Source organism: Colletotrichum costaricense, assembly GCF_030867565.1.
Source record: "Colletotrichum costaricense strain IMI 309622 chromosome Unknown Scaffold_13.1, whole genome shotgun sequence".
Classification (NCBI taxonomy): domain Eukaryota; kingdom Fungi; phylum Ascomycota; class Sordariomycetes; order Glomerellales; family Glomerellaceae; genus Colletotrichum; species Colletotrichum costaricense.
The window spans coordinates 109950-136941 of NW_026848242.1; the positions used below are offsets into that span (position 1 = coordinate 109950).

At 49.8% G+C, this 26992-nt stretch overlaps 12 protein-coding genes across 12 annotated transcripts; 4 read left to right on the plus strand and 8 right to left on the minus strand.

Annotated features, from left to right (window-relative positions):
* Nucleotides 1-1739: 1739 nt before the first annotated feature.
* CCOS01_11458 (uncharacterized protein) lies at nucleotides 1740-2516 on the plus strand (the record flags this gene model as incomplete). Its single annotated transcript, XM_060459611.1, has 2 exons — nucleotides 1740-1803; nucleotides 1858-2516. The coding sequence occupies 2 exons, from the start codon at nucleotides 1740-1742 to the stop codon at nucleotides 2514-2516; spliced, it is 723 nt and encodes a 240-aa protein (XP_060309442.1).
* A 1211-nt stretch (nucleotides 2517-3727) lies between these two features.
* Nucleotides 3728-5602, plus strand: CCOS01_11459 (MFS transporter; the record flags this gene model as incomplete). The annotated part of the gene is made up of 8 exons (XM_060459612.1): nucleotides 3728-3919; nucleotides 3975-4111; nucleotides 4164-4231; nucleotides 4291-4394; nucleotides 4457-4629; nucleotides 4681-4951; nucleotides 5009-5251; nucleotides 5315-5602. The coding sequence occupies 8 exons, from the start codon at nucleotides 3728-3730 to the stop codon at nucleotides 5600-5602; spliced, it is 1476 nt and encodes a 491-aa protein (XP_060309443.1).
* A 404-nt stretch (nucleotides 5603-6006) lies between these two features.
* CCOS01_11460 (NAD dependent epimerase/dehydratase) lies at nucleotides 6007-7238 on the minus strand (the record flags this gene model as incomplete). Its single annotated transcript, XM_060459613.1, has 4 exons — nucleotides 6007-6127; nucleotides 6193-6785; nucleotides 6848-7139; nucleotides 7198-7238. The coding sequence occupies 4 exons, from the start codon at nucleotides 7236-7238 to the stop codon at nucleotides 6007-6009; spliced, it is 1047 nt and encodes a 348-aa protein (XP_060309444.1).
* Nucleotides 7239-7800: 562 nt separating this feature from the next.
* Nucleotides 7801-9123, minus strand: CCOS01_11461 (uncharacterized protein; the record flags this gene model as incomplete). The annotated part of the gene is made up of 1 exon (XM_060459614.1): nucleotides 7801-9123. The coding sequence occupies one exon, from the start codon at nucleotides 9121-9123 to the stop codon at nucleotides 7801-7803; it is 1323 nt and encodes a 440-aa protein (XP_060309445.1).
* Nucleotides 9124-9954: 831 nt separating this feature from the next.
* Nucleotides 9955-11447, minus strand: CCOS01_11462 (zinc carboxypeptidase; the record flags this gene model as incomplete). Its single annotated transcript, XM_060459615.1, has 4 exons — nucleotides 9955-10589; nucleotides 10648-10762; nucleotides 10827-10863; nucleotides 10936-11447. 4 exons carry the CDS (start codon nucleotides 11445-11447, stop codon nucleotides 9955-9957), a joined length of 1299 nt encoding a protein of 432 aa, XP_060309446.1.
* Nucleotides 11448-13081: 1634 nt separating this feature from the next.
* CCOS01_11463 (uncharacterized protein) lies at nucleotides 13082-13291 on the minus strand (the record flags this gene model as incomplete). The annotated part of the gene is made up of 1 exon (XM_060459616.1): nucleotides 13082-13291. The coding sequence occupies one exon, from the start codon at nucleotides 13289-13291 to the stop codon at nucleotides 13082-13084; it is 210 nt and encodes a 69-aa protein (XP_060309447.1).
* Nucleotides 13292-14841: 1550 nt separating this feature from the next.
* Nucleotides 14842-16329, minus strand: CCOS01_11464 (ATPase; the record flags this gene model as incomplete). Its single annotated transcript, XM_060459617.1, has 1 exon — nucleotides 14842-16329. The coding sequence occupies one exon, from the start codon at nucleotides 16327-16329 to the stop codon at nucleotides 14842-14844; it is 1488 nt and encodes a 495-aa protein (XP_060309448.1).
* A 642-nt stretch (nucleotides 16330-16971) lies between these two features.
* CCOS01_11465 (major facilitator superfamily transporter) lies at nucleotides 16972-18489 on the minus strand (the record flags this gene model as incomplete). Its single annotated transcript, XM_060459618.1, has 6 exons — nucleotides 16972-17125; nucleotides 17195-17292; nucleotides 17345-17940; nucleotides 18016-18058; nucleotides 18185-18197; nucleotides 18455-18489. 6 exons carry the CDS (start codon nucleotides 18487-18489, stop codon nucleotides 16972-16974), a joined length of 939 nt encoding a protein of 312 aa, XP_060309449.1.
* Nucleotides 18490-20000: 1511 nt separating this feature from the next.
* On the plus strand, nucleotides 20001-21238 carry CCOS01_11466 (uncharacterized protein; the record flags this gene model as incomplete). The annotated part of the gene is made up of 2 exons (XM_060459619.1): nucleotides 20001-20104; nucleotides 20155-21238. The coding sequence occupies 2 exons, from the start codon at nucleotides 20001-20003 to the stop codon at nucleotides 21236-21238; spliced, it is 1188 nt and encodes a 395-aa protein (XP_060309450.1).
* A 171-nt stretch (nucleotides 21239-21409) lies between these two features.
* On the minus strand, nucleotides 21410-22012 carry CCOS01_11467 (3-octaprenyl-4-hydroxybenzoate carboxy-lyase UbiX; the record flags this gene model as incomplete). Its single annotated transcript, XM_060459620.1, has 1 exon — nucleotides 21410-22012. The coding sequence occupies one exon, from the start codon at nucleotides 22010-22012 to the stop codon at nucleotides 21410-21412; it is 603 nt and encodes a 200-aa protein (XP_060309451.1).
* A 594-nt stretch (nucleotides 22013-22606) lies between these two features.
* Nucleotides 22607-24239, plus strand: CCOS01_11468 (uncharacterized protein; the record flags this gene model as incomplete). Its single annotated transcript, XM_060459621.1, has 3 exons — nucleotides 22607-23472; nucleotides 23534-23648; nucleotides 23703-24239. The coding sequence occupies 3 exons, from the start codon at nucleotides 22607-22609 to the stop codon at nucleotides 24237-24239; spliced, it is 1518 nt and encodes a 505-aa protein (XP_060309452.1).
* Nucleotides 24240-24305: 66 nt separating this feature from the next.
* CCOS01_11469 (fungal specific transcription factor) lies at nucleotides 24306-25742 on the minus strand (the record flags this gene model as incomplete). Its single annotated transcript, XM_060459622.1, has 4 exons — nucleotides 24306-24435; nucleotides 24484-25332; nucleotides 25385-25616; nucleotides 25676-25742. 4 exons carry the CDS (start codon nucleotides 25740-25742, stop codon nucleotides 24306-24308), a joined length of 1278 nt encoding a protein of 425 aa, XP_060309453.1.
* Between the last annotated feature and the right edge of the window lie 1250 nt (nucleotides 25743-26992).

A 26992-nucleotide genomic window follows, 5' to 3' on the forward strand; every position in this document is an offset into this window, starting at 1 on the left:
CCTGACTGTTGTAATGCATAGACCAGGGAAACCTACCTCACCGTTGTATGATTTGCCAGAAAAGGTTCTCACGGAGCGATCTTCTCAAGAAACACCAACGACTTCATCAGAAGCTTAGCCAAGAGGATGCAGTACGTGACGAGAATGAATTATCATCAGCGAAAAAGGTGGATTACTCCTTCATCATAGAGAACCCCAGCCAACTTTCGTCCCAACCGCGAGATAGATACAGAGAACCGGGAACACACCCGCTACTTGTTGGCGACTCACGACTGCAGTATCTTGATGTTGACCGCGCCACGAACAAGACGCCCAAGGCTAGTTATGCAGCGTCTTCGGTTCTTTCACCATCATACGTCGCGTTCTCCAGGCCACAAGATACAATGGCAACAACCAGTGAGCCAGCGGCGAACATGGACTTCTCGTATTTTGTTCAACCTTGGCAGGATAGCCTGTGGGTTGACTCAAGCCAGTGGTTCACACCAGATTTCTACGATGCAGTAAGAGAGACATCACATATAAGTGATCCTTTCATACTCCAAGACGATTCGATGTCACTGTCTGCTCACTGGAATTGGCTGGGTCAATATCCAGCCATGCCTGGCAGTAGTACACGAGTGGCCCCAAACGACGACCGAACAACACCTTTAGTTCTAGCCGAAATCTCGGATGGGCCAGAGAATATATCGAGAGTTAATTCTCCTCCGAACGTGCCCTCTAGAGAGGACGGAGTAGCATTTGCGTGGAACCCGTCGTCGAAAAGTCTTTGTCAGACACATTCTATTTCTATCAACGCGTCACACCCTCTTATGATTTTACATAATCCTCGATTCGACATACTAGAATCAACATGGATTCGCGTTCGAGAGTTCCTAAAGCTTGAGACTCCCGGCTCGGAGAATCTGATTCCGCCGTCTCTGGCAGTTGCGAATGTCTTTCTGGGGCTATTTTTCGACCGTTTCTATGAACAAAGTCCTGTACTTCACTTACCAACGCTCTTAGTTGATCACTTGCCGTCATCTTTACTCTCCGCCATGATCATCATCGGCGCCACATACAGCCGTATCCGGCACACAAGACGCTTTTCCATACTCATGCTCGATAGAGCTCGTCAAAATCTCCAAGCGCTGATCGAAGCCGACAAAAGCTTGACCAGACATCCTGAAACTATCTATGCATCTTCACTACTAGTGTATACTGGGTTATGGTGCGGAAACAAAGGGGCATTTGAGACTGCCGAAGCATTCAGAGGAAGTTTGGTGACATACGTCAGACGTCTGTTTCAACCGAAAACGAAAGTTGCGGATGTCGCAGGTAGTCGTGTTGAAGATCATTGGAGGGCATGGGCAACATCTGAGTTCAAGCGCCGTTTACGCTGGTACGTATTCATGATTGACTCACAGTTCCCCGCCATTTTGAACATGCGGAGTATGATGTCTCTCGCAGAGGTCGCTAGGTGGGAGTGCCCGGGTGATGACGCCGCATGGTGTACAACGAGTGCTCCAATCTGGGCAACTTTAGTTAAATCCTTGGGGAGTTTATCGGCACCAGAGTTTGGCATTGTTTTTAAGGCTCTTACGAACAATAGAAGAGCTAGTTTCACCACCTTGGCACCATCAGTCTCTGCTATTACTGATAGCATCAGCCCGTGGACACAATTCCTTGTTCTGAGTTGCTTGGCTAGCCAGGCACTGGACTGGTCGCACGATTGGTCAGTACAGGTCGGCAGTGACCCTGCCATGATACAAGATACGGGCAGTGATTGCCATCAAGAAAGTCTGCGGATACGGGACAACATCATCGGTAAGTCATACTGTCTTCCACTTGTCTATGCCAAAGCTGACGCGTTCATTTCAGCATCTTTGAAATCATGGGAATGCTACTACGGCACCAAGTACAGTGGCAACCCGATCCCGGATGTGGCGCAAAGTCCAGTGCTGTACTTTCAGAACGCATCTCAAATACTCCGTGGCCTAGTAAACATTCAACTACAAACGTGCGTTGCTGATTTGCAAGATGCTCTCGGAAAAGGCGGAGCAAATGCTGTTGACGAAAGCCTGGGCCGACTTCGAGTCTACTTCACAAACGGATACACCAACTGTATTGGAGCACACCAAGAGTTGCCATTTGAGTCTCTAGATGCCTTCGCCAAATCAGTCATGGAAACTACATCAATCATGAGCAACCCGACACTACAGTCTGCCACACCTTATAGCATCTTTGGAATCTTCCTAAATCATGTCTTGCAATGGGCATTTCTAAAAAGCAGCCCCGAAACATTGAAGTCGCACCTTCGTGAGCATCTCCGAGATATGGCTTTCTCATATCACGGACGGGGCATGTCGGAGCTCAGTGGAATACTTGATTTCGGGCTCTCCTCAGCAAACCCGACAGTCGTGAACAGGGACAGAAGCCACTTAGTTCTCATGCAAGCTGCGCAGAATTTGGCGCTGCTTGGTACTTGGGGCGCATCGTTGAACCTGGCCCTTCTGCTTCAGTTGAGAGCGAAAACTTAAATTTGACGCTGTTGATATTAAGAATTAAGTCTCGTAAATTATTGTGTAGAAGTACAGCTCATGCCTCCAGCAGCAGCATTAGTAGTAGAAGTAGAGGTAATAGGCGATTCGTTCAGCACTGGGAAAGTGTGCAACGAATATGAGGTCCTGTCATGGTTGACTTGTTCATGGCAAAGTAATACGAGCAAAGGATCCGAAGCTACGATACCATACTAAGTTAGTCTAGAAAATCAGCCTAACTGGGTGTTGCTAAGGTTATGCATGCCTCCCATCAGCAGGCCTTAGCAGCATCTGGGGTAGGTAGATCCACTTCCTTTTGAACGTAGCACTAGCTTATCCGCGTCCGGTTGCTTTCGAAGTTCTGATCAGTCATCAGTACTTTCCCTGTTGGGAATTTCGCAGGAAGAACCTCCCATACTTTCACCATCATGTCTGGCAATTTTCCTCCGTACGTTGCGGTAGGGGTAAGTTCTTCATGGGGTCCTCAATCCACCAAGACATGTACGTGTCTAGTGATGGCCAACTGAGGCCGAAGCCAGACGATGGGAAAGAGGGGAGGCAGAAGGTACATTTCCACGGAACTGTCGGCCTGAATGCCAATAATTTGAGAAAGATTCAGTGGGTAATTGTAAGTCAGAGTCAGTGTGTGGAAATGTCAGATAATCGGGCTGATGCGACTCACATTCCTTCCTGGAAAGTGTGACTTTTCCGTCCGTTGAGCCTCGCCATGTTGTCCTACCGGTGGAGCCGGAAAAGCTGGCCAGGTTCATAACCGAAGATTCAAATGGGTTCGGAGTATTTGGAGAAGTGGTTTTCCGTCGCATCCTCTTCATGTAAGACCCTGTCAACACGCGTCCAGGTCACTACCATGTCGGTACTAGTGCAGGGTCCGAATTGAAGACCATCATCTCCCCGAACCCCGCACGAGCGGAAAAGCTCGGCGCCCCATCTCCCCCATGGGGGAACGCTCCACCTGGGGGAGTCGGTCTTATCGTGACTTCAGGCGGAGCCAACGGAGAGATGAGATAGTCTGATTTTCCTTGTTACCTTATATAGAGAGGCTCTGCACAGACGAAAAAATGCTTGGAAGTGTTACCGTCCAATACCGAAGTCTCGCAATTCGAAAGCCACGTCATCCCACGATCTGACCGGTGTCGAGACAACGCACAAAGGGTTCAAATGCCAGCGTCTTTCCGAGTCATCAAAGCACAATGACTGAGCCAAGAAAGTCCGAAGAGGACAAGGCAGATGTCAGACAAATGGAGCGTGTCTTGACAGGCGGTTCTAATGGAGGCGCCGAGAAGCCTGTCGCCAAGATTGGCAAGGTTGACGAGTTTGGAGCGCATACCAAGACCGACCCCAAGGAGATTGCACTCGTGAAGAAGATTGACTTCTACATTCTGGTACGAGCTTCAGTTGATGGTTGGGAAAATGCTTCCTTTACTAACTCGACCGAAGCCTATTCTCTGGATCATGTACTTCCTCAATTTCCTCGACCGAAACGCAATGATCAATGGCAAGCTTAACTCGCTGTCCGAAGACCTGAAGCTGAAAGGAACTGAGTACAACACTTGCGTATCCATTCTATTTGTTGGGTGAGTTATGTATCTTTGTGTACCAAATGGCCACTAATCTCAATGTCGGTAGATACCTGTGTGGCCAGATCCCCTCGAACATGATCCTGAACCGAGTGCGACCCTCCTGGTACATGGCGGGTATGTATGCCAAGCATCCAATCAAGAACGCGTAGTTCTAATGGGTGGTTACATCGCAGGCTTCATGTTGACTTGGTCGATAATAAGTCTGCTTACGTACCTTGCACACGACTACAAGACAATGCTAGTGTGCCGGTTCTTTCTCGGTATCACAGAGGCTCCGGTAAGTATCTGATCGTTGTTGTCGCCGACATCGAAGACATGAACGGGCTGACATTAGTCTAGTTCTACCCTGGCGCACTCTATATGCTCAGCATGTTCTACACACGCAAGGAAATTGCGACTCGAATGGCTGTCTTTTACACTGGCAACATGCTAGCTAGCGCTTTTTCTGGTCTGATTGCGGCTGGCATATTCGCCGGACTCGATGGGAAGCACGGCCTTGCAGGCTGGCAATGGTATGATAGAATCCGGCTCACCCCACTCAGATTGGAGACTCACAGTTGTAGGCTATTCATTATCCAGGGTGCTGTGTCCATTGGTGTGGCGATGGCGGCATTCTACTTCCTCCCCGACGCTCCGCTTCAGACTCGCTGGCTCAACCCTGAGCAACGACATATGGCACACCAGCGCATATTCGACGATACGACCGATCGTCGCGAGGGAGGCACCAGTGTCTGGAAAGGATTGCGCGAGGCTTGTACCGATTGGAGAACATGGCTCTTCTGTCTCATGGACAACTTGCACCTTTCCGCAAATGGTTTCAAGAACTTCTTGCCGGTAAGGATTCGCAGCCATAGCTGATCTTTCAGATTACAATAAGCTGACTGGAGACAGAGCGTTGTCAAAACCCTTCACTACAACACCACAATCACATTAGTTCTAACGTGCCCGCCGTACATTCTAGCTGGCATCATGAGCATTGTTGTATCGCATTCATCAGGCCGTTTCAATGAACGCACATGGCACACAACAGTGAGCAAGCTCATTGCTTGTGCGGGCTTCGCCATGGCTGTGGCCACACTCAATACTACTGTTAGATATGTCGGTATCATGATTTTCGTTGGAGCAACGTATGGGGTTAGTTCATCCAAATGCCGATTTTGATTCCACAAAATTTACTTCATCCTAACGGAATTTTAGGTGAATAATATCATTCTCGGATGGACCTCGGCAACTTTAGGCCAGACGGATGAGAAGAAGGCCGTTGCGATCGCCATGGCCAACACATTTGGGAACCTTGCTAGCGTCTACACTCCATACCTGTGGCCAGAATCAGATGAGCCACGATACTTGACTGCAATGCTTGCTAGTATCGGCTTCTCTCTCGGTGTCGTTGTTTGCGCCTGGATCATGAGGATTGCGCTACAGAGGCAGAACAAGAAAACTTTGGCGTCTAACCCAGATGCCTTGAACTTGTATGTCTACTAAAGCTTGTCATACCCACAGATAGCATGGGGTTGTTTATTTGTTACGGACTATATATTCGTTGGATCCATCCATACACTGGTATCAGACCAACTACAGGTCTCGAGAGGACTTTCCAGTAGAATACAATGTGAGCAGATGTCAATAGGTGCACGACACAGGGAAGGAGCTCACAGAGGTCAACTGCTCTTAGGGTCTAGAAGATGTATTACTGAAATCTGCCCTTCCCTCGAAATATACTCTCAGCGCTCTACATATACCTGAGCTGCTCCTTTGTTGCTTGATCCTCCTCTTAATGCCCCTTATGCTATCCCCTATCCGGCGAGGCCTGACAGCAGACAAGACCCATAGGGCTTTGATAGTCCTACAAAGCAGACTGAATAGTAGTTGAAAGACCAATTTTATGATTACTGGGCCTGCTCGTCCAAAACCATTTGAAACGCCTCTACAAACGAAGCTTCCCAATCGGCCTCTGTCTTCATGGCCCTCCAACCGAGCTCTGGTGCCAAAACAGGCTTCGTAGAAGAGCTGAAGAAATTAATCCCTGCTTGTACTCGCTTAAATCTTTGGTTGGCACACTTGGAATGACTCACTGTGCAGCATAATTCATCTCCGCAATCTGGGGTGTCGCATTCAGCCATCTTGATCCAGCTTCTTCCAAGCTCACCGAACGAGGCTCTCTTGACTCCAAAGCACCAAGCGAGGCACCTGCTTTACCAACCAAGGCCGCAAGATCTCGCCAATTGTGACTGCCAGTGTTAGAGAAGTAGATACCTCTCCTGCCTGAAGGAATCGTCTCTCCAGAGAGGACCTTGCTCAAGATAAGCTCGTACAGTATTGCAAGATCCGTAACATGGACATGCCCAAGACGGGCTGTGCCCTCGCCGACGTATTCAGGGACGCCGGCCTTGATCGCGCCACGAATGATGCTAGGAATTTGCATGGATCCTTGATTGAAGAGGCCGGTGCCACGCCCGTAGACTGTGGGGGGCATCATGATGTATGCTTTGACTCCGGTCTTCTCTGCAGTCCTAACAACAGCAATATCTGTTGTTCGCTGGCCGTAAGCCTCCTGGGATTCTTTCTTTTCTTCATATTCGTATACATTCTCCTTGTCTGACCATTGATGAATGTCACCCGACCGCTGGGTGATCGTTCTTTCAGCAAGGTTGGACGTTCCCGATGTCTGGCTCATCCATGTTTTGTTAAAGATATTACGATAAGAGTCAGATTAGCGCGAAAACTTACGTGAACGAAGTGGACATCTCTTCCCGTCTGCTTCTTCCGCTCCGCTAGCCCTTCCAAAAGAGCTACAGCCGAGCCTGTATGGAAGCCAGTCGGTGTGTGGATAACGTAGTCGTGCTCACTTGCAATCTTCGTCAAAAATTGAGAGTCATCTAGGCCCGTAAAGAGGACGGCATGGATGCCTTTCTGGCTCAGAATATCCGCTTGTTCTTGCCCCCGAACTAAAGCGGTAATCGACAGTGCATTGATGTCTTTGTTAGAAGAGTTTAGGAGCTGTGTCAGAACAGTGCCACCTCTACGAAGCAGTCAGTTTGACAGGGCAAGTTCGAGTCGGAAAAGGGCACGGAACGCACATAAAGCCTGTGGCGCCCGTGAAAAGAAGTTTCTCGGGCATAATGAATAATTTTGATGCTGTCTTGGTAGAAAATGAGAAAAGACATACACAGAATTATGGAATTTGGCGCAATGTTAAGTCCAGGCTGTGAAGGTATAATTACTGTAGACCTGACGCGTTACTTTAATGTCGTGGAAATGCCGGGATTTGTATTCCGCGGAAAGCCGGGACCATCCGTGGCCAATGGTGACAGATCTGTGCCTGTCTTGTAATAGTCAGCATCAGTCGACCTACTGGGTACGACTGCAGGTTGACCGCACACCAGAAGTATACCTCCAGTCATTGACGTCATAATTAGCTTGGCCCTCAACTTCGTATCTAATCACATGCAGAAGTCAAATCCAGACATACCGGTCTGATGGATATTAGAGGGTAGTAAAGGAATGCAACTAGACACACTTGAATACACTGGAGCTAGTCTCGCTGATGTGGAATGGACTCTTCGTTTTCTTCGCTGCCTCCTTATTACCAATTCTACCATAATACTGCGACGACACATAAGGTAGATAGCGGTCTCGATAAGGTAGTCAGATGCAGCTCATCAATCTGACTCATTGACCTCCTATGGAAGTGCAGATATGTCAACAACACTAACCCAAATGTTCTCCTTGTTCTCGCTGTAAGCAATCAGCAGTTTCCTGCCAACCTGAACTGCGCTAGGATAGCTGAAGCCAAACGCCCGATTCTTGATTCCATCACGCGTATCCGGGACAATCGCCTTTGTCGCATTTGTTCTCAACACACCAATCGACTTATAAGTCTGGTCGGCTCCACGAGATAATGCTAAGGTCAGTGGCTGTCGTTGAGGATCTGCAGCATTGTATCTTGGGTTTGACAACAGAAATCTGTCGCCGGTATCGTCGAGCTTCCCCAGAAATTGTTTTGTCTTCGCATCCGGTATGTTTGTTTGATGTATTGCATTGCCGTGCGAGTTCATGATTTTGGGATACCAGCCGTTCCCTTTCGGATCTGCGTTGTACTCAACCCAGACTGAGTGGGTGTTATTTGCCTCTGAAGTGATGTCGCGCCAATGTCGTTGCCAGTACCCTCCTGTAGATGAGTCACTGTCGTTGTGCCAAACAGCAAATGTCTGTTCTTCCATTTGATGCAATCCATCAGCGGCATATAGACCGTTATTGTAAAGCCATGGCGACCAAGCCGGTGCCTCATCCGGCTTTCGCAAAACCGCGTTGATTTCGCAGGCTCTGGCGCAGTATTCCATGCCATACTCAGTGCCGTAGACGGTCTCTGCGTACAATTCGGATTTTGTGAAGTCATTCTGTTCCAGCCAACAGGGGTCCGCAAGCGGTTCTCCGCTGAGAGAAATTTTGCGTGCGATTCGACCTGCAGCTGCCCACCGCCCTGGACACCACCTACTGCCTGATTGGCCAACGACGTAAAGTTCGCCCTCGAGGTGCACAAAGGTCAACGCCTGCCATGCACGCTGAGCAATACCTCGGTCACACCAATACTTCCAGTTGTGCGTCTCTGTCTGGTTTGGAAGAAGAGCAGCCGGCATTAGGCTTCTCCCAGAGCTCCAAGATGATCCATTGTCGCTTGAAGTCGAGATCCATATATCTTGGCCCATACTATCCTCGTCGACTGGGGCAGAGGAGTAAATGAGGAGGACATCGGAACCGATAGCAAACAGTTCCGGATGGTGCGCGTATGTACGATCCTCGGCCACTCCGTTGTATATTTGAATCTCTGCTTCAACCGATATCTGCTTCCATCCCGCAAAGAGCTTATCGTTATAGTCCAATGGCGGTGATACTTGCCACAGAGTATCGGATGGTGGAGGTTTCGCGTGCGTTCTGGTCAGCCATGTAGAAGCGAAAAGCAGACCTATGAAGCATGCGGCATTGGATATTCTCGATGTGGCCATGTCTAATAATCCTAGTGTTTCGTTACTGGCATTCGATGGGTCGATAATCGTAGTTGTGAGGCTTTTGACCAAAGACGTATTGTAAACCCGGCGGACAAAGCTATAGCAGACTTGAGAACTGTCCAGTGGGCAAAAAATTGTGTTATGTAGGAATAGCTAAGAGGAGGATAAACCATGACTTTTACGCGGCCTGCACGTTGATTGGGGGAATATCCTGTGAGTGTCTCCCGGCGGCATGGGTAATTGGAGGAGCAATGAGGAATCTGGTTTGTGCTTCCGGCGTCACCCCACCACAAATCTAAGTGCCAGCTGCCAATACTCATCTTGCTTTCACGAGAACATCTCAGAGGTATGGATTTGTCAAGAGAGCGCTAGGACCGATAGACATCTTGCCAGAACAAATTTTCAAATCGCGCTCCTTCGCTTGCATATGTGTGCCCGTTCTCTATAAGCACGTAAATCCCCAGAACTGAGAGTCTTAAAACAATAGAGCGGATGATGTGAATGAAATTGCACGAATTGGAAACCATCTGTGGGGATCATGGGGATAATGTGGTTTCATTTCCTTTTTCTGAAAGATGAAAGGAGATTCAGCAATCAAAGCAATCGTGCCCTTAGAACCGGCTAAGATAGCCGAGCTCTGGAGACGTAATCAACTTTTGCTAAGCTCTTCATTTAAAGTACCAGCTTCAGCCTGCCATGTGTTTACTGCCGGCATCTGTTTCGATAGCTAAGCAGAAGTAGGGAGATGTCGGCTATTACCTCATCGCGATGGCTACGAAAGTGCAGAATATTATTTACAGGTTCAATTCACATGGCGCAGGTGAATAGTTAGACAGCTCCTATTCCATCAAAAAACACCTCGTCCAACAAAGTATACAGTACCTGCTGTCCTTCCCACTGCTCCTCCGCGGCGCCAAGAATGCGATCGGGAGGTAAGACAAAGCCGAAATCGCCTGTATCAGGAAGCTCAATGGTGTAGGAAAAGTCCGCGCCGCCAATTGCATAAACATGGTCAGGTGCTGCCCCTGTGGTGGTATAGAGGGTAGCACCGCTGGGCCCAAATGTGAAAGTAGTACGTCTCTCGGAGCTGTCACGGATGACCTCGCTGAGCACCGAAGCAGTCTTGGTCCACTTGCCGAGCTCGGGAGCATACCACGTCTCCTTGGAACCGAAGGGTGAAAGAATATACTGGCCGTAACTGTGCCAGTCAATGTACAGTTTGATACCGCTGGTATCGCGCAGCTTGCGAACGTAAGCATCTAGGCCTTGGTTTTCGATGGTGTCGGAAGGCTTCTGGCCGCGGTAGGATTGGGCACACGGGTTGGTAGAAGCGCCAAACGGATTTGCATCCCATCCGTACTCCCAATTTCTATTGATGTCGGTTCCGTAGCAAGTTGAATTCAGAGGTGGGGGCGTGCGTGTCTTGCGCCAGAGACGGTCGACCTCCTGGGAGAATGTGAAGCCTGGTTCCGGTTTGAGTTCGTAGGCTCTTTGTTGAAAGGACTGCAAGGTCTGACTTACCATCTGGATTGACGATAGGGAAGATGTGAAAGTCGTATTGATTCAAGATGGAATCCGAAGTATTGGTGGTGTTCTTGTGGGCGTTGATCAGCTGTAGAGTAATATACTCAATGACCTGCGCAAAGAAACGATCAACTCAATTATGCCCAACCATTTATCAATGTCATCCATCAACTCACAGGAGCTGCAATCCACTCTCTTGCGTGAACAGTACCGCTAGTATCTTCGTCAGAATTTGAAAACCTACGCAGTAATATTTGTAGCTGGCGGCTAAGCCATCGTTCTTACTGGTAGAGTACAGCGGGCTTTCCCGGACCCTCATCGCCGAAGAGATGGATTCCGTGAATTGTCCGATTCTCGAACGACCGCCCCGAATACACCAGCTCAGAGTTTCCTGGAAAGGCTTCGTGGAGGTCGGTGAAGTATTGGACATGGTCCTTATACGAGTGGTACGAGTCGAACCACGCAAGATCGTCGATGTCGCGCTTATATGCGGTGCGAACTTGGGATTCGGCGGCGATTGACTCGCCGAGGTCACTGTGCATGATGCGGTAATCTAGCCCAAGTGACTCAACAATATTGACTTGGTCTGGCGAAATGACGATGTCAATATGAGTATCCACATCGTGGTTCCATTTGTGATGAGGAATCGTAGCAAGTTTGGCTTGCACGGTTGCCAATTGGTTGAGGGTTTTCACTCGGAGAACCTGGTAGCCCTCATAATTAATTGGACTCCTCCTTTGAAAGTTGAAGCCAGCTGCGAGCGTAGAAATTACGGAAATAATGGCGGCAGGTCTCATCTCAAAGATACGTCAACAAAGCTCGTAGTATAGGAATATCACAAAAAGACAATTTTTTGACACCCTAGCTACTATCGACGAGCTTATAAGTACGTTGTTTTCGATTACCAAAATCAAACCTCACGACACACCATCAGTGCCAAGCTTCACAATAGCAGTAGGTTGATTGCGTGCGAATTAGGCAGCCTCCGGACTGAGCCACGTAGTCGATAAATTCTCCAAGCCTGCAACTATCTCTCTCTAGGAGAGGCAAGTGTCCAAAAGTTCTCTAATAACGCGTCGCCGTGCATGACGTAAGGAACAGCCTCACCTTCCCCTTTAATCTTAGCCAATGCATGGCATTTTGTGACCCCTCAGCAAAGTCGACTTTTCGTGATTCTTGTTGAGTAAGACGTCTTACTCAGGGGATGGATCCCCTGCTTCTTTTGAAATCTCGCAGTACTTCATCGCGGAGCCACGTGCTAGTCACAAAACAGTCGTAAACACCCATGCTACTCATCAATTTACCAAAAGTCTGGCCAAAGGAAGATAGGTAGATGTTAATAAACAAGTTGTTCTTCATAATTGGAGAAATTGTGTTCGGATCTTGCTCAAAGCCCCGAAGACAATGCCTTGGAGCCACTGGGAACAACGGAAAGTAGGACCAAAGCTACAAGAGACGTTTTAAGCGTAGCTTGCTCGTCGAAGCTTCGTGCCGCAGACTTGTAGTATAGAATGGTCGGTCGTCAAGGGCCTAGTCAATATTAGACCGCCAGGGGACCATGATGTCACATAGAGTTGTGTTATTCAGCCAAATGGCCTCAATGGTAGAAACCATGGCTAGTCAATCACCTGAAGAATATATGAATGAATGCAAGCCCGCCACCCGCTCAAGACATGTTGATACCGGCTGCACGGTGAACTAAGTTGCTTACCTATGGTTATCAAGACCGAAACCGCCGGACAAGTAGTCAAGTTTGGATAGAGCGATCCTTAATTTTTACGTAGAGCCATACAACATAGACAGGATGCAGCCTACTGGGTTCATTGGGCCAAGCAAGTCGGGGTCAAGTTTCCTACACATGGCTGGCCTCGGGTCAAGGCTTCAACTGGCCGGATGTTTGTCCCGCTTGACAACAGTCTGCGGGCATTGAATCGGACCATGAGTTTTGTGCTGAGAATGACTTCCGGGTCAGAAATAAGAGATGTGATCGTCAAGTACCTCGTGACTTAGGTACTCAATGCAAGCAAGGGAGAACTTACGAAATTGATCAACACGTGGTTAGTTACAGTGGTAAGAATGCTATTTAGAGACTCAAGGTAGCTGCAGATTACGAGGGAATAACAGCATCAGAGAGTCACTGAGAAGCCCACAGTTTGAGAGCGTGAAGCATCTCTCTTCCAATGATTTAAATGTAATCCAATAATCTCCTAATGATGTTTTGGATCACGCCAAACACAAACAATCAGCCTCGCGAAACCATTCTCTCGGAGCCTCCAAGAACGCTGCTAAGACTTTGTCAATTTCCCACAGGCCGTGATTCAACGTTCGATGTCGGTGACTGGTGTAAGATTCTTCTCGTTCTCATTAGCAGAGGTCATACAGAGTTTTTCAAGGTTGACTGACCTACCTCCGATTTTGTCGTCTCCCTGAACTAATCGGCATCACAGTTGAACGTGACACCATCAGGTTTTCCACCAGCCTGGCACGCCGCATTCGCAGATTTGCAGTGCGTGCTATCGGGTTTCACATCCTTTGCGCAACAAAAGTTGCACATCGTTCCTTGAATAGTGGCTCCGCAGTTTTTAGGCTCCACGCAGTGTCGTCGGACAAGGGAATTGGGTGCGAAGTCGGATGAGGGCATAGTCGCAGCCACAGGCAGTAGGATGAGGAAGATTCGCCCAGCGACCATGATTACCACAGTTGAAATGTAAGCTTTGTAAGGCCAATACACCTTAGGATGTGTGTCATAGAGGATTAATCGCCTACCCACCAGCAAAGCCGTGAGTGGAAATCAGCCCTCTTTATTCTTCCAAGATTGCCTAAAGCTAGGACCACAAACGGCATACATTTTCAGACTGATTATGGATCAAAGTTAGACTTCAAGTGCGCCTTGTCACAAGGCACGCTTCGAGCCTAGCTAGTCGGTGATGGGCAGGAAGGTTTGCCATCCGAATCCGCCCAAAGAGTGCATCAAAAGTATACCAAGGCTTGCAGAAACGGCGGCTTTGGGAGCATGACAGTGAGCAGAAAGGAGATATATTCTCCAACTTTCTCCGGAACTCGTGTATTCGCGAAACGGCTCCAGAAACCTGCGTTAGTCATGCAACCTTCTTATTTAAGACTAGGGAAGTGTCGCGACGCCGCTATTCTTCACAAAAACTACTACTCCCAGGCGCCGACTTGCAGCACCGTTCGTTGGATTTGCGGAAAGTTGATGAGGGTATTCGAGGCTGTTTTGCTTTTCACTAGCCCTCGTCAGATGTCCGTTTGAGGGAGAGTCCCTCAGTCGACAGAATTGTGTATTTGGGGTGGTTTCGTCCGATGAGATGACGCACTCTCGCATCGGCTCCAAGAGCCCTCCGTGAACTCTACATACAATACGGTGCCTGCCTCGTGACATATATCACCGGGATATGAAGACCAAATACTGCAAACTCCATTCATGGCCACCACCCCAGAACCCATCGGCGCCAAGGCAGGGCCATGCTCATGGCCCACGACCCTGTCCCCATGTCGACGGAGTGTGGAAGCGGCTGTATGAAATTTCCGGCTACTCTTGCCTTTCATGCACGACGATTTCGTTCTCGGAAACTGTCTAGGTTCCTTTGTCGTCTCAAATATTTAGGCTTTTGAGCTCGTGAGCTTTCTCTCCCCACATTGGTCACGGAGGAACCCGCGTTTGAAATTGGAAGGCTAACTAGTAGACAGACGAGATGGGTCACGGCAGTCCGGAGATGGGTCTTGATTAGTATTGATGCTAGGAGGCACTGCTGGGGATGTCAGACTACTTCCACTCCATTGAAGTTGAGAGGCTGGGTGTGCAAGCCCTCTGGGTCAAAGATGGCAGGGTAAGTATGTATGAGTACTGGTTTAGACACCGAATCAACAGAGTAGATAGACCAAACGAAAGAGAAGCCTGGTCATCATTCGTTACAAGGGTGTTCAATAATATTCTGTAGAAAATGCGATGCGCGCGCCGATAGCTACATCGACCATAGCTTTGAAAGAACACACATGAGGAATGCATTTACTGCTGGCATCATCTAACGTAAGCCCTTCTCTCCCAACACAAACAATAGCGGCAAACGAATGAACAGGGGGAAAAAGAAATAACGAAACTCCATCCAGGGTCTAGAACCAGCCATACATATAATAGTACAGTAAGGCAAATAGCTATTACACACTCAACTTCTAAGCCTTCCCATTGGAAGTTATAAACTCAAACTCTTTGAAGTGGGCTCTTGCAAGTTCTTTTTGAACCCAACTTGCGATGCTTTCTACCGCATGATACGGACTCTCTAGATGTACCTGGAAAAACCCCTGCAATTGAGATGGGGTCAAGGTGTCTTCCGGTATCACGCTGGAAAACTGGACAGAAAGCTTCTCAATTTCTTCCATTTTCAGGTGTGTTGTGCACCCTAGTTCGGGAGAGAACATCCGCACGAACATTTCCGCCGCTGACTTTGGGCTAATGTTACCCAGAAGGACCTTCATGTCGACTCGGCCGGGCCGAATCAAGGCACTGTCGAGTTGCTCGGGTCGATTCGTAGTCATGATGACGATACGGCCCTCCTGCGATCCAACGCCATCCAAAACATTCAGCAGTCCGGAAAGAGTGCAGTTGGGCACATTGCTGCTCTCCGGTGAATGTGCTCGTCCATTCCCGTTGCTGGTCTTCTCATGGCTGCTTGAACGCTCCACCCACACGGCATCGATGTCTTCGAGAAGAACCACACATCGCGGCGGAATCTCCTGAAACATCTGCTCTAAATCGGCATCCGTTGCCACACTGGGGATCTTGACCTCGTAGAGATCTAATCCAAACTCGCCGGCAATCGCCACAGAAAGCGAGGACTTGCCAGTTCCAGGCGGGCCGTAGAAGAGGTAGCCTCTCCGGTACGGCATACTCCGGCTTTGGTAGCGCATCTGAGTCTTCGGATCCAGGTAATTCCGGATATCAGCAAGCAACTCCTGCTTCAAGCTGAGGTCAAAGTGCACGGTGTCCAGATGGCGGAGGGGCTTGCGGGCTTTAGGTTTCCAAGACATGCCGTAACGGTCGCGGGAGTAGATGATGACGAAGTACTGCGTCTGCCTGTCGGCGTACTCGCGGCAGGTTTCGATGAGATTCTGGACAGGATGCGCCGACCATCCGAAGCAGCTGATTGTCAGGTCCTCGCCTCCGATTCCATCGTAGCTGGGATCCGATAGTGAAGAATTGAAATCTCCAACGGCACGGGTGACGACGAAAAAGTTGCCTTTGAACCAGAGCCACCGTGTGTTCCAGTGTGGACAATACTGAACGGTATGGCGCGACTTCTTCAGAGCGGCAGCACGGTCTGGGTTGGCGCGTCCAACTTCGGTACGACCGGTAAAGGCGCGATAATGCCGGGGCCGGTTGGCGAGGACCCATTTCACGACGCTCCGGTTAACCGGGTCGCCGCCCGGTATTGTGACGGAAGCGAGGAAAAAGCGCCGAATACAACTATACGCTTCCTGCCAGGCACATTGCATGAGTCTCCAAGCCGTAGGAAGGGTGCCGGCTATGGCAACAAGAGAGCCAATTTGTGTTATATCGAGCTCGGACCACCGAGTGAGAACGTCCCTCACCACGCCCGCTCCTTGAGACCACGGGTCGAGGAGAGCGTGGCTCGCGCCGGCGATGTGGAACTGGTGGGCCATTCAGGCGATGGGCTCATTCCGAGCCGCCCCGGCCTGTGAAAAGATGCAGACCAAGGAATCGGTTCACAAGTGAAGGGAGATCAGGGTGCCTTCGGTTGGCCAATCCTATTCGGAACAGCAAGGTCCGAGAAATCTGTTCAAAGAGTGAGGCTCGGGCAAAGCCTGGCAATGGAAAGATCAATACAAAAAGACAAAAAGAATAGATTGAGGCATTTTGATGAAACGAGTGACAAGAAAGTGAAGCAAAAATGTGAACAAGCGATTGTCTAGGAAGATCGTGTGAGGTCAGCTTGTGTTCATTTCGAAGGGTCGGAAAGCTTTTTCTCCCCAAACCTGCGCTCCAGAGAAGCCACATTTACCAGCCACACACGAGCCATACTAGAGATTCCATCATCGGCGAGCACCTTACGGAACATCAAAACCCCGACCGGGCACCCGGTGTACCAGGAACAGCTTCGGCCCGAAGGGAGCAGGGACCCCACTGGTCCGAGCGGTCTTGCTTAGGTAAGTACTCTCAGTAGTCTCCAAAGGTATGAACGATACCTCCAAACGATGTGCCGCTTAACGAAGTACTCTTGACTCCGAACATACATCACAAGTGAAGCCAGGACCATACTGCAAATGACTGAATACCATATAGATCTAGACGGTTGCAGTCACACTGCTGTTTAACCGCCATCTAGCTGCAGCAAGGATGGCAGCTCCAACCACGAGAGTTGCGCCGGTCCACATCGACAACGCAAGATATCCGGCATGCGCAAGAATCTGGCCGCTGATGGGAGGCCCGACAAGAGCGCTGTCCATTGTCATGGTCAGTGTCCACAAACCGCCCTAGGCATGGAATAGCAGAAGTGTGATGACTCACGTTACAGCGATGGAGCCCATCATGAAGCCGACAGCCAACCCCTGATGACGATGATGGGCAATTTTTCCGACGCATGCACCCTGCAAGCTCATGATGGCCTGCAAATACGTCAGCCATTGTCATGGAAGTTCAAGATGTGAATCTACTCACTCCAGAGGAGAATCCGTACGCCAAACTCCACACTGCCAACCCAGGAAGAGACGTTGCCGCCGTCCAGCAAAAGCCAACGATACCAGCCGCAAGAGTTGCCAGCATGCAAAGATTGAAATGCCCATACCGGTCTGCGAGAAACCCAGGAATAACTCGTCCCAGGAATGAAGCACCGTTGAGCCCAGATAACAAGTAAAATGCCGTCGATGTGGACAAGCCATGTTGAACGCCGAAGCCCGTAACAAAGAAGACGGGAGTAAACAGTCCAAAGTAGCCGAGTGCTAACCCTCCACAGAGAAGGATAAAGGTCTTGTTCTTCAGGATAGAGTAGTTGGCCTTCGATTTGGACTGTATCTCGTCATTCGATGAGGTCGTTCCCTTCTCGTCCCCATCTGATGCCGCATGGATTGGACTCAAAGATGCTTGGGGTGCGGGGGCATCAACCACAGTGATGCAGGCGAATGCTAAAAGAGGAGCCATAGTGAAAGCAACAACTCGCATAGTCCATCCGAAACCAAGCTGGCGTTTGTTGAGAAGTTGCTCTAGCAGGATCGGCCAGATGATGCCACCGATGGAAGACCCGCCAATTGTGAGACCTAGAGCAAGGCCACGGCGATGAGGCATGCGGCGTGACACCACAGCCACAGGGGGGCAGAAAATGAGCGACATACTCACCCCAAGCAAAATCCCCTGGGCTAGGAAAACTTGGTAGTACTGTTTACAGAGAGAGGTCATGACAAGAGCAAACAATTGACCGATACTGCCAATACACAGGAGAATCTGTAAAGCGTGCACCTTAGTACGTGGAGGTCGGCAGGGCTGCAATCAATTTTCACATACCGTAGGTCCCAATCTGTCGGTTAAAACGCCTGATATTGGTGCACATAGGTAGACGATAGAAATAGATATGGATCCAATCCAGGAAATATTGGACTCAGATTCTCCGAGAAACGTCTGGTAATACTCTTGGAAAATGCCGAATGCATTAAGGAAGCCAGCTGTGCAAAAAAGCGAAAGCGAAGCACCTACGACAGCGAGCCACGATCTAAAACTAATAGTTCCGAATGAGATTTTGTGATCATATTCAAATTCCGGAAACCATAAGCTCACCTATCGTAACCGGGAGGAGGTTGAGATGGCTCCATGGCAATGTAAGTTGTGTCTTGTGGCTAGAATATCAAGTTCAGGACACTGGCTGGCGTAAGCAACGGCAAAAAAAAAAAAAAAAAAAAAAAACAAGGTTGATTTAGGCACTTAGCATAGCTAGGATCAATTCCAGCAGTTCCCCATGGGCATTTAATAAATATTATCGCTTTGCTGTCGTATTGTTGCTCTGGCTGAGGTGGCGTAGATGGAGTTGGTAAGCACCGCGGATTATCCGTGGAGTAACCCGTTGGCGTCCGAGGAAGGTCCGCGGCCAGGAGCGAACTTGGACTTTGCCTCATCAACATCAACAAAGTCCAATGGCGAAGCACAAGAAAGCAATTACGAATCATTTAATTCATCATGAAGCGCACAATGCGACCTGATAGTGATAGCGCAGCCCAGAAACGACGTCGTCAACCCCAAGTTTCGTGTGACTCGTGCCGCAAGAAGAAGCTCAAGTGCGACCGCGGAGACCCGTGTTCGAGCTGTGTGATGCGCGGCTTGTCATGCGCAGGGCAGCCGGGGACACAAAATCCGATTGTGGAATTGAGGTAACCACAGAAATGGTGCATACATATCGACGACCGGTCTACCTTAGCTAACTACGGATAGCCATGCGCCAAGGTTGAGCGAGAATGCCGACGACTCTATCCTGAGTCGGCTCCGTAATCTAGAGCACGCTGTGTTCGGGCCAGTGTCTTCTGCCGGCACAGAATTTTCCATGCAGCAGCTTGCGGACACTGTCGGACCTGAAAGGATAGAGCGGTCAAAACCGTCCCGACGCCGAAGTCTGGGTTTATCAACACGGCATCCTCATCTACGGAGGTTCATGGATAACGAACGGCAGCAAACCGCGAAGTTTCTCGATTCAACATTCACGCGAAATAGTCTAAACGTGAGAAACACAATATCCAGACTTTAGAGTTCGAAATCCTAATGGACTGTTACCTAGGTCACTCTACCAATTGAAAAGGTGGACTATCACGTTACCAATGTCTGTCACTTTCCCAAGACACCCGCAAGCACAACCTCCGGCCTTACACCCTCCATTGATTCAGAAGGACGATTATCGACCTGGTTGATGACCCAAGAAGAGGCGTTGCTGCTACTACAAGACTTCCTCGACAATCCGTTTCATCTCCTTCCCATACTTCATCCAACAGCAGCCAGGTCCATGATCGTCAACTTCTATTGCACCTTATCTCGCGGAGGTGAACCAAATCCAGCACACGCTGCACTGATTCTAGGAATCGCAGCAACGAGTGCTTTCTTCTTCACCGAGGGGTCCAAAGCCAACGGGACCTTCGAGTCTTTGGAAGAAGCTACGCACACCGCCATAGCTTGGTTCAGATCTTCTCTCAACATACTAGGAAAATCACATGCCAATACTTGGGTCTGTCTGGAAGAGGTACAAGCACGTTCGGTCCTCGCTTATCTCGTCTACAATATGGAAGGCTGCTCAGCTAGGTTTAGATTCCTTCATGGCTGTTCGTTGTCGTCCGCTCGAGAAATGAGCCTGCACCTAATCGACAGCCCTGGCTCGGAACAGCGGGACGAAGAGTCTGCAAAGGAAATCAAGAGAAGGGTATGGTGGCATATTACTGCTACAGACTGGTACGTCGCTCTCATTCCTCTTCTATCGACTATTGCTCATCATAGCTCAGGATGCTGGGTCTCATGGGAGGGCCCACGGATGGGACGTACAACGTTCAGCCGCGACAAATGAATGTTAATGAGCCTCGGAACATCAATGATGACGAGGCGAGCCTCTCGAATAAGGCCATTAGCATGCCTTCAGATACTGCGACGACGATGAGCTGTTTCATCCGGCGCATCCAACTCGCTGGTATTTCTCGTTCTGTCATCGATGCCAGAACACCAGGAGTTCCAGATGCTGAAATAACGGACTACGAACATGTACTCGAGTTAGATCGTCTGTTTGCAGATGCTATTGCCGACTTCCCCCCATTCCTCCGTCCCGATGGGCCCATTCCAGAGACCGCGCCGCCCTATCTATCGCTGCAGAGAGATGTTGTTCTCCTCGGTTTCCTCTCGCGACGCGCTCGATTACACCGACCATTCTTGCTCCATGACAAACAAGATGCCCAATACCAGTCATCGCGAGAGATATGTCTGAGCTCAGCCCGGACTGTCCTCGCAATCGCCACACGTCTACTAAAGGTTTCACAGATTAGAGAGCCAGTGCAAACCTTCAGCTCGCGAGCAATCGGTTGCCGTCTAGGCTGTGTTATCTGTCATATGTTCATGGCGTGTACAATATTGGCACTTCACTCAGGAGGCGTCTCAAGTCGTGAGGGCTTAGCAGACGGCAAAGAGTCATGGTTAGTATCTGATGCATCAGCAGAGCTGCATGCCGAGGTTGTACAAGCTTGCCGTGCTTTGGCATTGGCCGGACAAGAATCGGTGATTGCTGCGCAGCTTGTTCAGAACCTGACGGGCGTTTTGCGTCGCTATCGTGTCCAGGGGATGGATGACGCTGTCCCATCAGAGGTAGAAGATGACAGAGAGTCTGTCGACGCAGGACTCTCGACTGACGATCCCGAAGCGGTTGCAACGGCTGGACTGAGGACTGTTTATGATGATGGTGGCAGTGCTGAGAAATCTAGTTTGGCTGGAGAAGACGTCCTCGGTCTTGACAGCCTATGGAACGATCTCCTTGGAGACGCCAACACATTTGGATGGGATCAACTTTTTGCAGGACTCGACTCCTATTGCGGCCCGACCTAGACATTAATTAGCTTGCAAAAGGCACTAGGACTTATCACCGATGTCGAGGTACACCAGAAGTAGACATCCGGCTTGCTCTCGTCACACTCCACAGTGGTCCAACAATATCTCAGTCAGCCGTTACTATCATTCGGCGAAAGTGATCTGGTGTACAGTCGATTGTAATCAACATTACTTGCTATTTGTGGTACTCTTCTGCATCCCATCCCACCTTTCAAAGTTTCTCGCATCCAAATCGAAAAGATCCAACAACCTTCCGACCATCTGATCAAGAACATCATCAATTGACGACGGCCGCGTATAGAATCCGACAACAGGCGGCGCGATAATCGCCCCCGCCCTCGTGACCTCCATCATATTCCTCAAATGGATCTCACTAAACGGCGTCTCCCTGACAGACAAGACCAGCCTCTTGCGCTCTTTCAGACAAACATCTGCTGCTCTCGTTACCAAGTCATCACAGATACCCGCATTGATCGCAGCGAGGGTCTTGACGGAACACGGTACAACAATCATGCCATCCACGCGATATGAGCCACTTGCGATAGGTGCGGCTAGATCGTGCGAGCTATAGGCGTGGTCTGCAAGTGCTTTCACCGCCGCGGGTGTGTAATCGGTTTCCCACTTTATCGTCTCGGCGGCCCACTTGCTGATAATGAGGTGCGTTTCGACATTGAGCCTCCGGAGGGTCTGAAGAACGTGAATACCAATCTGGGCTCCTGTCGCGCCCGTCAAGGCGACAATGATCTTTTTGCGAGGTGTGATGTCTTTCATTTCGTTGATGGCTTTTTTGTTGGTAGTTCCTCACAAGCATTTACCGACGTGGTGTCTCTGAAGTGTAAATGACAGTGATTTGCCGAAGATGTTGTGGACGTATTCTTGCTTTTGGGTCTGGAAGTGCTTGGAATGATGTTTGAGCCAGTTATAATTGCGTACCTCTGGATCACACTCTTCTTGCAGCGATACTACCCTACATATTTAATGGGATCACGATAAAAGTCTTTTCGGCGAAATCGGAGAGTTCAGAAACGATCGATGGGACGGTAACCGAATTGTCCGAACCCGGAGCCACTCGGGTATCCACATTCTCGACTTCCGGCACCGGTACGGAAGAGGACCGACTTCCATCCTAGCTCAGGGATCTCTGAGCACGTATCTCGGGGAATTCGGGGATATTGCATCACTACCACCGCTCATCGTACTCCATGCTGGCGTTCGGTGTTGACGAAAGTGATATATATGAACGCAACATGGTCATCTACATTGGCTGCATTATGATCACATCCAACCACCAACTACAAACTAAATTTCCTCCATTTTTGGACTGCATACACATTCAATTTATCAATCTCAATCAACAGAACCAAAATGCCACCATCAGACTCTCAAGATCTCCCGCACCTCAGCTTCCGCTCCTTTGTCGAAGCACTTAAAGCAGACGGCGACCTCATTGAGATCAACGAAGAATGTGACCCGAATCTCGAAGTCGGCGCCATCATTCGGAAGGTTGTTGAGACCGATGAACGAGCACCCCTCTTCAACAAGCTCAAGGGTCAAGATGCAGATGGCTTCTGGCGTATCCTCGGCGCGCCAAACTCTCTGCGGTCCGACCCCTCCCAGCGTTTTGGAAGACTGGCGAGGCACCTCGGTCTCCCTCCCACGTCGACTATGAAGGAGATACTCGATAAGATGATCGCCGCCAAGAGTGCGACTCCAATCCCCCCCGTTGTCTCTGATACCGGGTCCTGCAAGGAGATCCGATTGACTCCAGACCAATTTGACCTCACCAAATTGCCAGCACCGATGCTGCACCAGTCTGACGGCGGAAAGTACATCCAGACGTACGGTATGCATGTCGTTCAATCGCCGGACGGGAAATGGACGAACTGGTCCATCGCTCGCGCCATGGTGTACGACAGGAACCACCTTGCGGGGCTCGTTATCGAGCCGCAACATATCTGGCAGATCCATCAGATGTGGAAAAAGGAGGGTAAGGATATGCCGTGGGCGCTGGTCTTTGGCGTGCCACCGGCCGCCATCATGGCTTCGAGCATGCCTTTACCGAGCGGCCTGTCTGAGGCGGAGTACATTGGGTCACTGGTTGGAGCACCGTTGGAGGTTGTCAAGTGTGACACCAATGGGCTTTATGTCCCTGCCAACTCGGAAATTGTCTTCGAGGGCGTTTGCTCTGCTACAGAGACGGCACCTGAGGGTCCCTTTGGAGAGATGCACGGGTATGTGGACTGTTTGGAATTGTTTGCAAGAAATCCGCAAAGATACTGACGATCCTTCAAGATATGTCTTCCCTGGCGACGCGCATCCCCAGCCGAAGTACAGGGTTGACCTCATCACACACCGAAAGGATGCTATTCTTCCAGTATCGAATTGCGGCCGATTGATCGATGAGACGGTAGGTCATCATCGCCACCTGTTCTCATAGCAGTACCAAACTGACGCGAACTAGCACACCATGATCGGACCCCTTGCCGCTGCTGAGATCGGATTTCTACTGAAGTCTAAGGGTTTGCCCATCAAGGAGGCTTTCTCCCCCTTCGAATCCCAGGTGACATGGGTCGCCCTACAGGTCGACACCGAGAAGCTTCGCGCAATGAAGACCAACGCAAAGGATTTTTGCCGAACCATCGGCGATGTTGTCTTCAATGATAAGGTCGGCTACACAATCCACCGCCTCGTCATTGTCGGCGACGACATCGACGTGTACGACTTTAAGGACGTAATCTGGGCCTTTTCCACCCGCTGCCGCCCTGGCCTGGATGAGTACCATTTCGAGGACGTCCGTGGCTTTCCGTTAATTCCATACATGTCGCACGGCAACGGTAACATCCGCATGGGGGGAAAAGTTGTTTCCGATTGTCTGATGCCGACTGAGTACACCACTGGCCGTGACTGGGAAGCTGCGAGCTTCAAGGGGTCCTATCCGACTGAGGTCCAGGAGAAGGTGCTGCAGCGTTGGCAGTCATTTGGATTCAATTCCAACTGAATATCAAAGTGTTTAGACTGAACGTTAATTGAATGATTACTAAATTCCAACACAAAGTTTTCAACTTCACACTAGATTGGGCAGAAATGAATTGTTGTCATAATTCTGATCCGACATGATGTAGTCAAACGCGCCCAGTGGGGACATGTCGAAATCGATGGGAAATTCCCACTGAGCGTCGCCCATGTCCCAAAAGCTGGCTTCTTAGCATTCGTCTCGGAATCTAAATTATGGATTGACTCACTCAGCTTGCTCCGTGACCCGAAACGCATTATCTTGGCCTATTGCAGGCCTTTCGCCGACGGTGGGCATATGGCCAGGAGTTGGAATGTCTTGGTCGCTTTGCTCCTGGTTTGAGCCACGCGAACTGACGTCACGCTCCGTCAATGCTCGAAGAGTCCGCAGAGCCTTCAACGCCTTATGGAGAGTGCCTGAAAGCTGTGCGTTGGTATCGGGGTCTGTGAGCAAGGCGGAGTTACCTTCCTCTGAAAGACTTGCAATGAGCTCGTCCTGAAGGGTTCTGGTCTCGGCAAGATACCTAGTCTCTCGCATTAAGCTCAAGAGAAGAACCGACGTTAGCCCATTATGTGTAAAGGCCCAAGAACGCCTAGCATGTCCCGCGATTGACCTCAACCGAACATAAGCCCGGACGCTGCGCTTGAGAGATTCTCGAAAGTGCTCGAGGACGTTCGACCTGTCACTTTCACTGAGCCCTGTTGATCCACTCCTCGATACGAACGGGCGACAAAGAGTAGCCATGACAAAATGTCGGTGAAGTTCGAAAGCGTAGTATTCTTGAATCTGTGGTATTGCCGTACTTCTCGTGGGATCGATTAAGTGGGGCGAAAGAGAGGCTTCGATGAATTTGATGCCGTCGAGTACCGAAACTGGCCCGAGTGACGACTGCAAATGAGACGAGAGATGGCGCAATGTGACATGACATAGCCAGCTCATAGCTTGGAGGTAGGATAGACCCGAACTCTCGCTAGACTCTGAGAGCTGAGGCAAGTCGCTTTCAAAATCCAACTCATAGGAGGCTGGTGGGCGACCAAAAGCGAGCGCGAGGAGGGCATCTTGCCAAACAATTGCTAATCTGACCAGTGGTTAGCAGATGTATTCCCACAGAGAACCTCGATGTAATTTACCTCAAACACTTTGCGTCTTCATCTGTGAGCGGAGATTTTGGCGGGCGGGCTGTCTTCTTGTGAAGACCGAGGCATTGCGCGAGGCGGATTGTTGTGCCCCCAAGAACCCAAGCCGCCTGAGGTTTCATATCATTTTGAAGCACATTCCCTAAGAGAAGGAGTGTCTGGACGGCCTCCTTGGATGGATTCGCGAGATAATCTGTTGACCGTAGGAGATCAAATGACTGCTTGGCTGTAGCTGATCAGCATCTCATCGAGGTGGATGGAATGCTGGGCTGATCTAGAACATACTATGCCGTTGAGACACTGCAAGACGGTCTTGGAAATTCATATCGGAAAATTGAGCTCCAGCCGCCATGATAGCGTGAAGTAGAGACAGCCACCTAGGATCTTCAAACGACTCGGAGCCAAGGTCTGATCCTCTCCTTGCATTGATTAGTTGACAAATTCGTTGCTCGATGGTATCTAAATTAAAGGTTATGACGTGAAAGGGGTGGACTCGACGGCGAAAGAGTTCAAACAATCTGACTATCTCTTGGTCGCTTGGTAGAGACTGATAGGATGATACAGACGTGTTCACTTCTTCATTGACGCCAAGAAGAGGTAGTATGCCTGTTTCGAAAGCAGATTGTCGAGCTGGATCATCTCTAGACCGGATTGAGCGCCGTCTGATCATGCCTATCACCGAACTATCGGCTAGGAATAGTCGATCGCCATCTTCTCGCGCAGTGGATGCATTATTCGACGTTGTCGATATATGTGGAGTGGGCCTGTTTTGGGCTTCTGGGCCAGGGACGAGGTCTCCTACACGTTCCTCGACGATATCAAAGCTGATCGCGTCTGTTTTCTCGAGTTCTTGAGATCTGTTTGAAGTTGGAATGACTACAGAAGTTCTTCTCGCAGATCGTGCTGGCGACTGCGGGATACCGAGCGACTGTCTTGTAGAACTTTCATAGTTGCATAGATCCGGGTGTCCCCGTTTGTCGCAGGTCGAACACGGCAACTCCTTGTCGCATTTGACCTTTCTTTCGCGGCACGGTATACATGACTTAGGGTTACCACGGACGCCTTTGCGGTCCCGTTGACGAAATTTGAGAAGGTCGCGGAGGGCTGAGCGGTCATCGTTCGGGGTGTTGGGAGATTGACGGACCGATGAGTCCATCGGGAACAACAGGTGGGCGTTGATGTTAATGTCCGGATTAGGTACTCTAAAATATTAGTCTGCATCAAAACAGTTCAGATCTGGGCAAGATTTTCGGGGCTGTGAATTCTCAAACGCAACGAGCGCAAGACAATTGCTTTTGTGTGTCCGTGACGTCCAAATCACGGTGTCAGGTTTATACCGGACTTTACCTAATCGAGACGCCGACTTCGGCCTTCGGAGAAACCTTGGCTCGGAGCAAGTCCAGGTCCCGAATTTCTGTGGAGAGATCTCGACCAGATGCGGATATATATGTCTGGACCAGAAAACGTATTCAACCCACTTCTTCGCTATGCTATGCTAGAATGTCTCGAAGCCCATCCCTGGATTTGCCTTTAATTCGAGAAGGTAATATGTCAATGTCAGGAATGCCGCGCTTATCCAACTATTACCCACCAGGGCCTGTT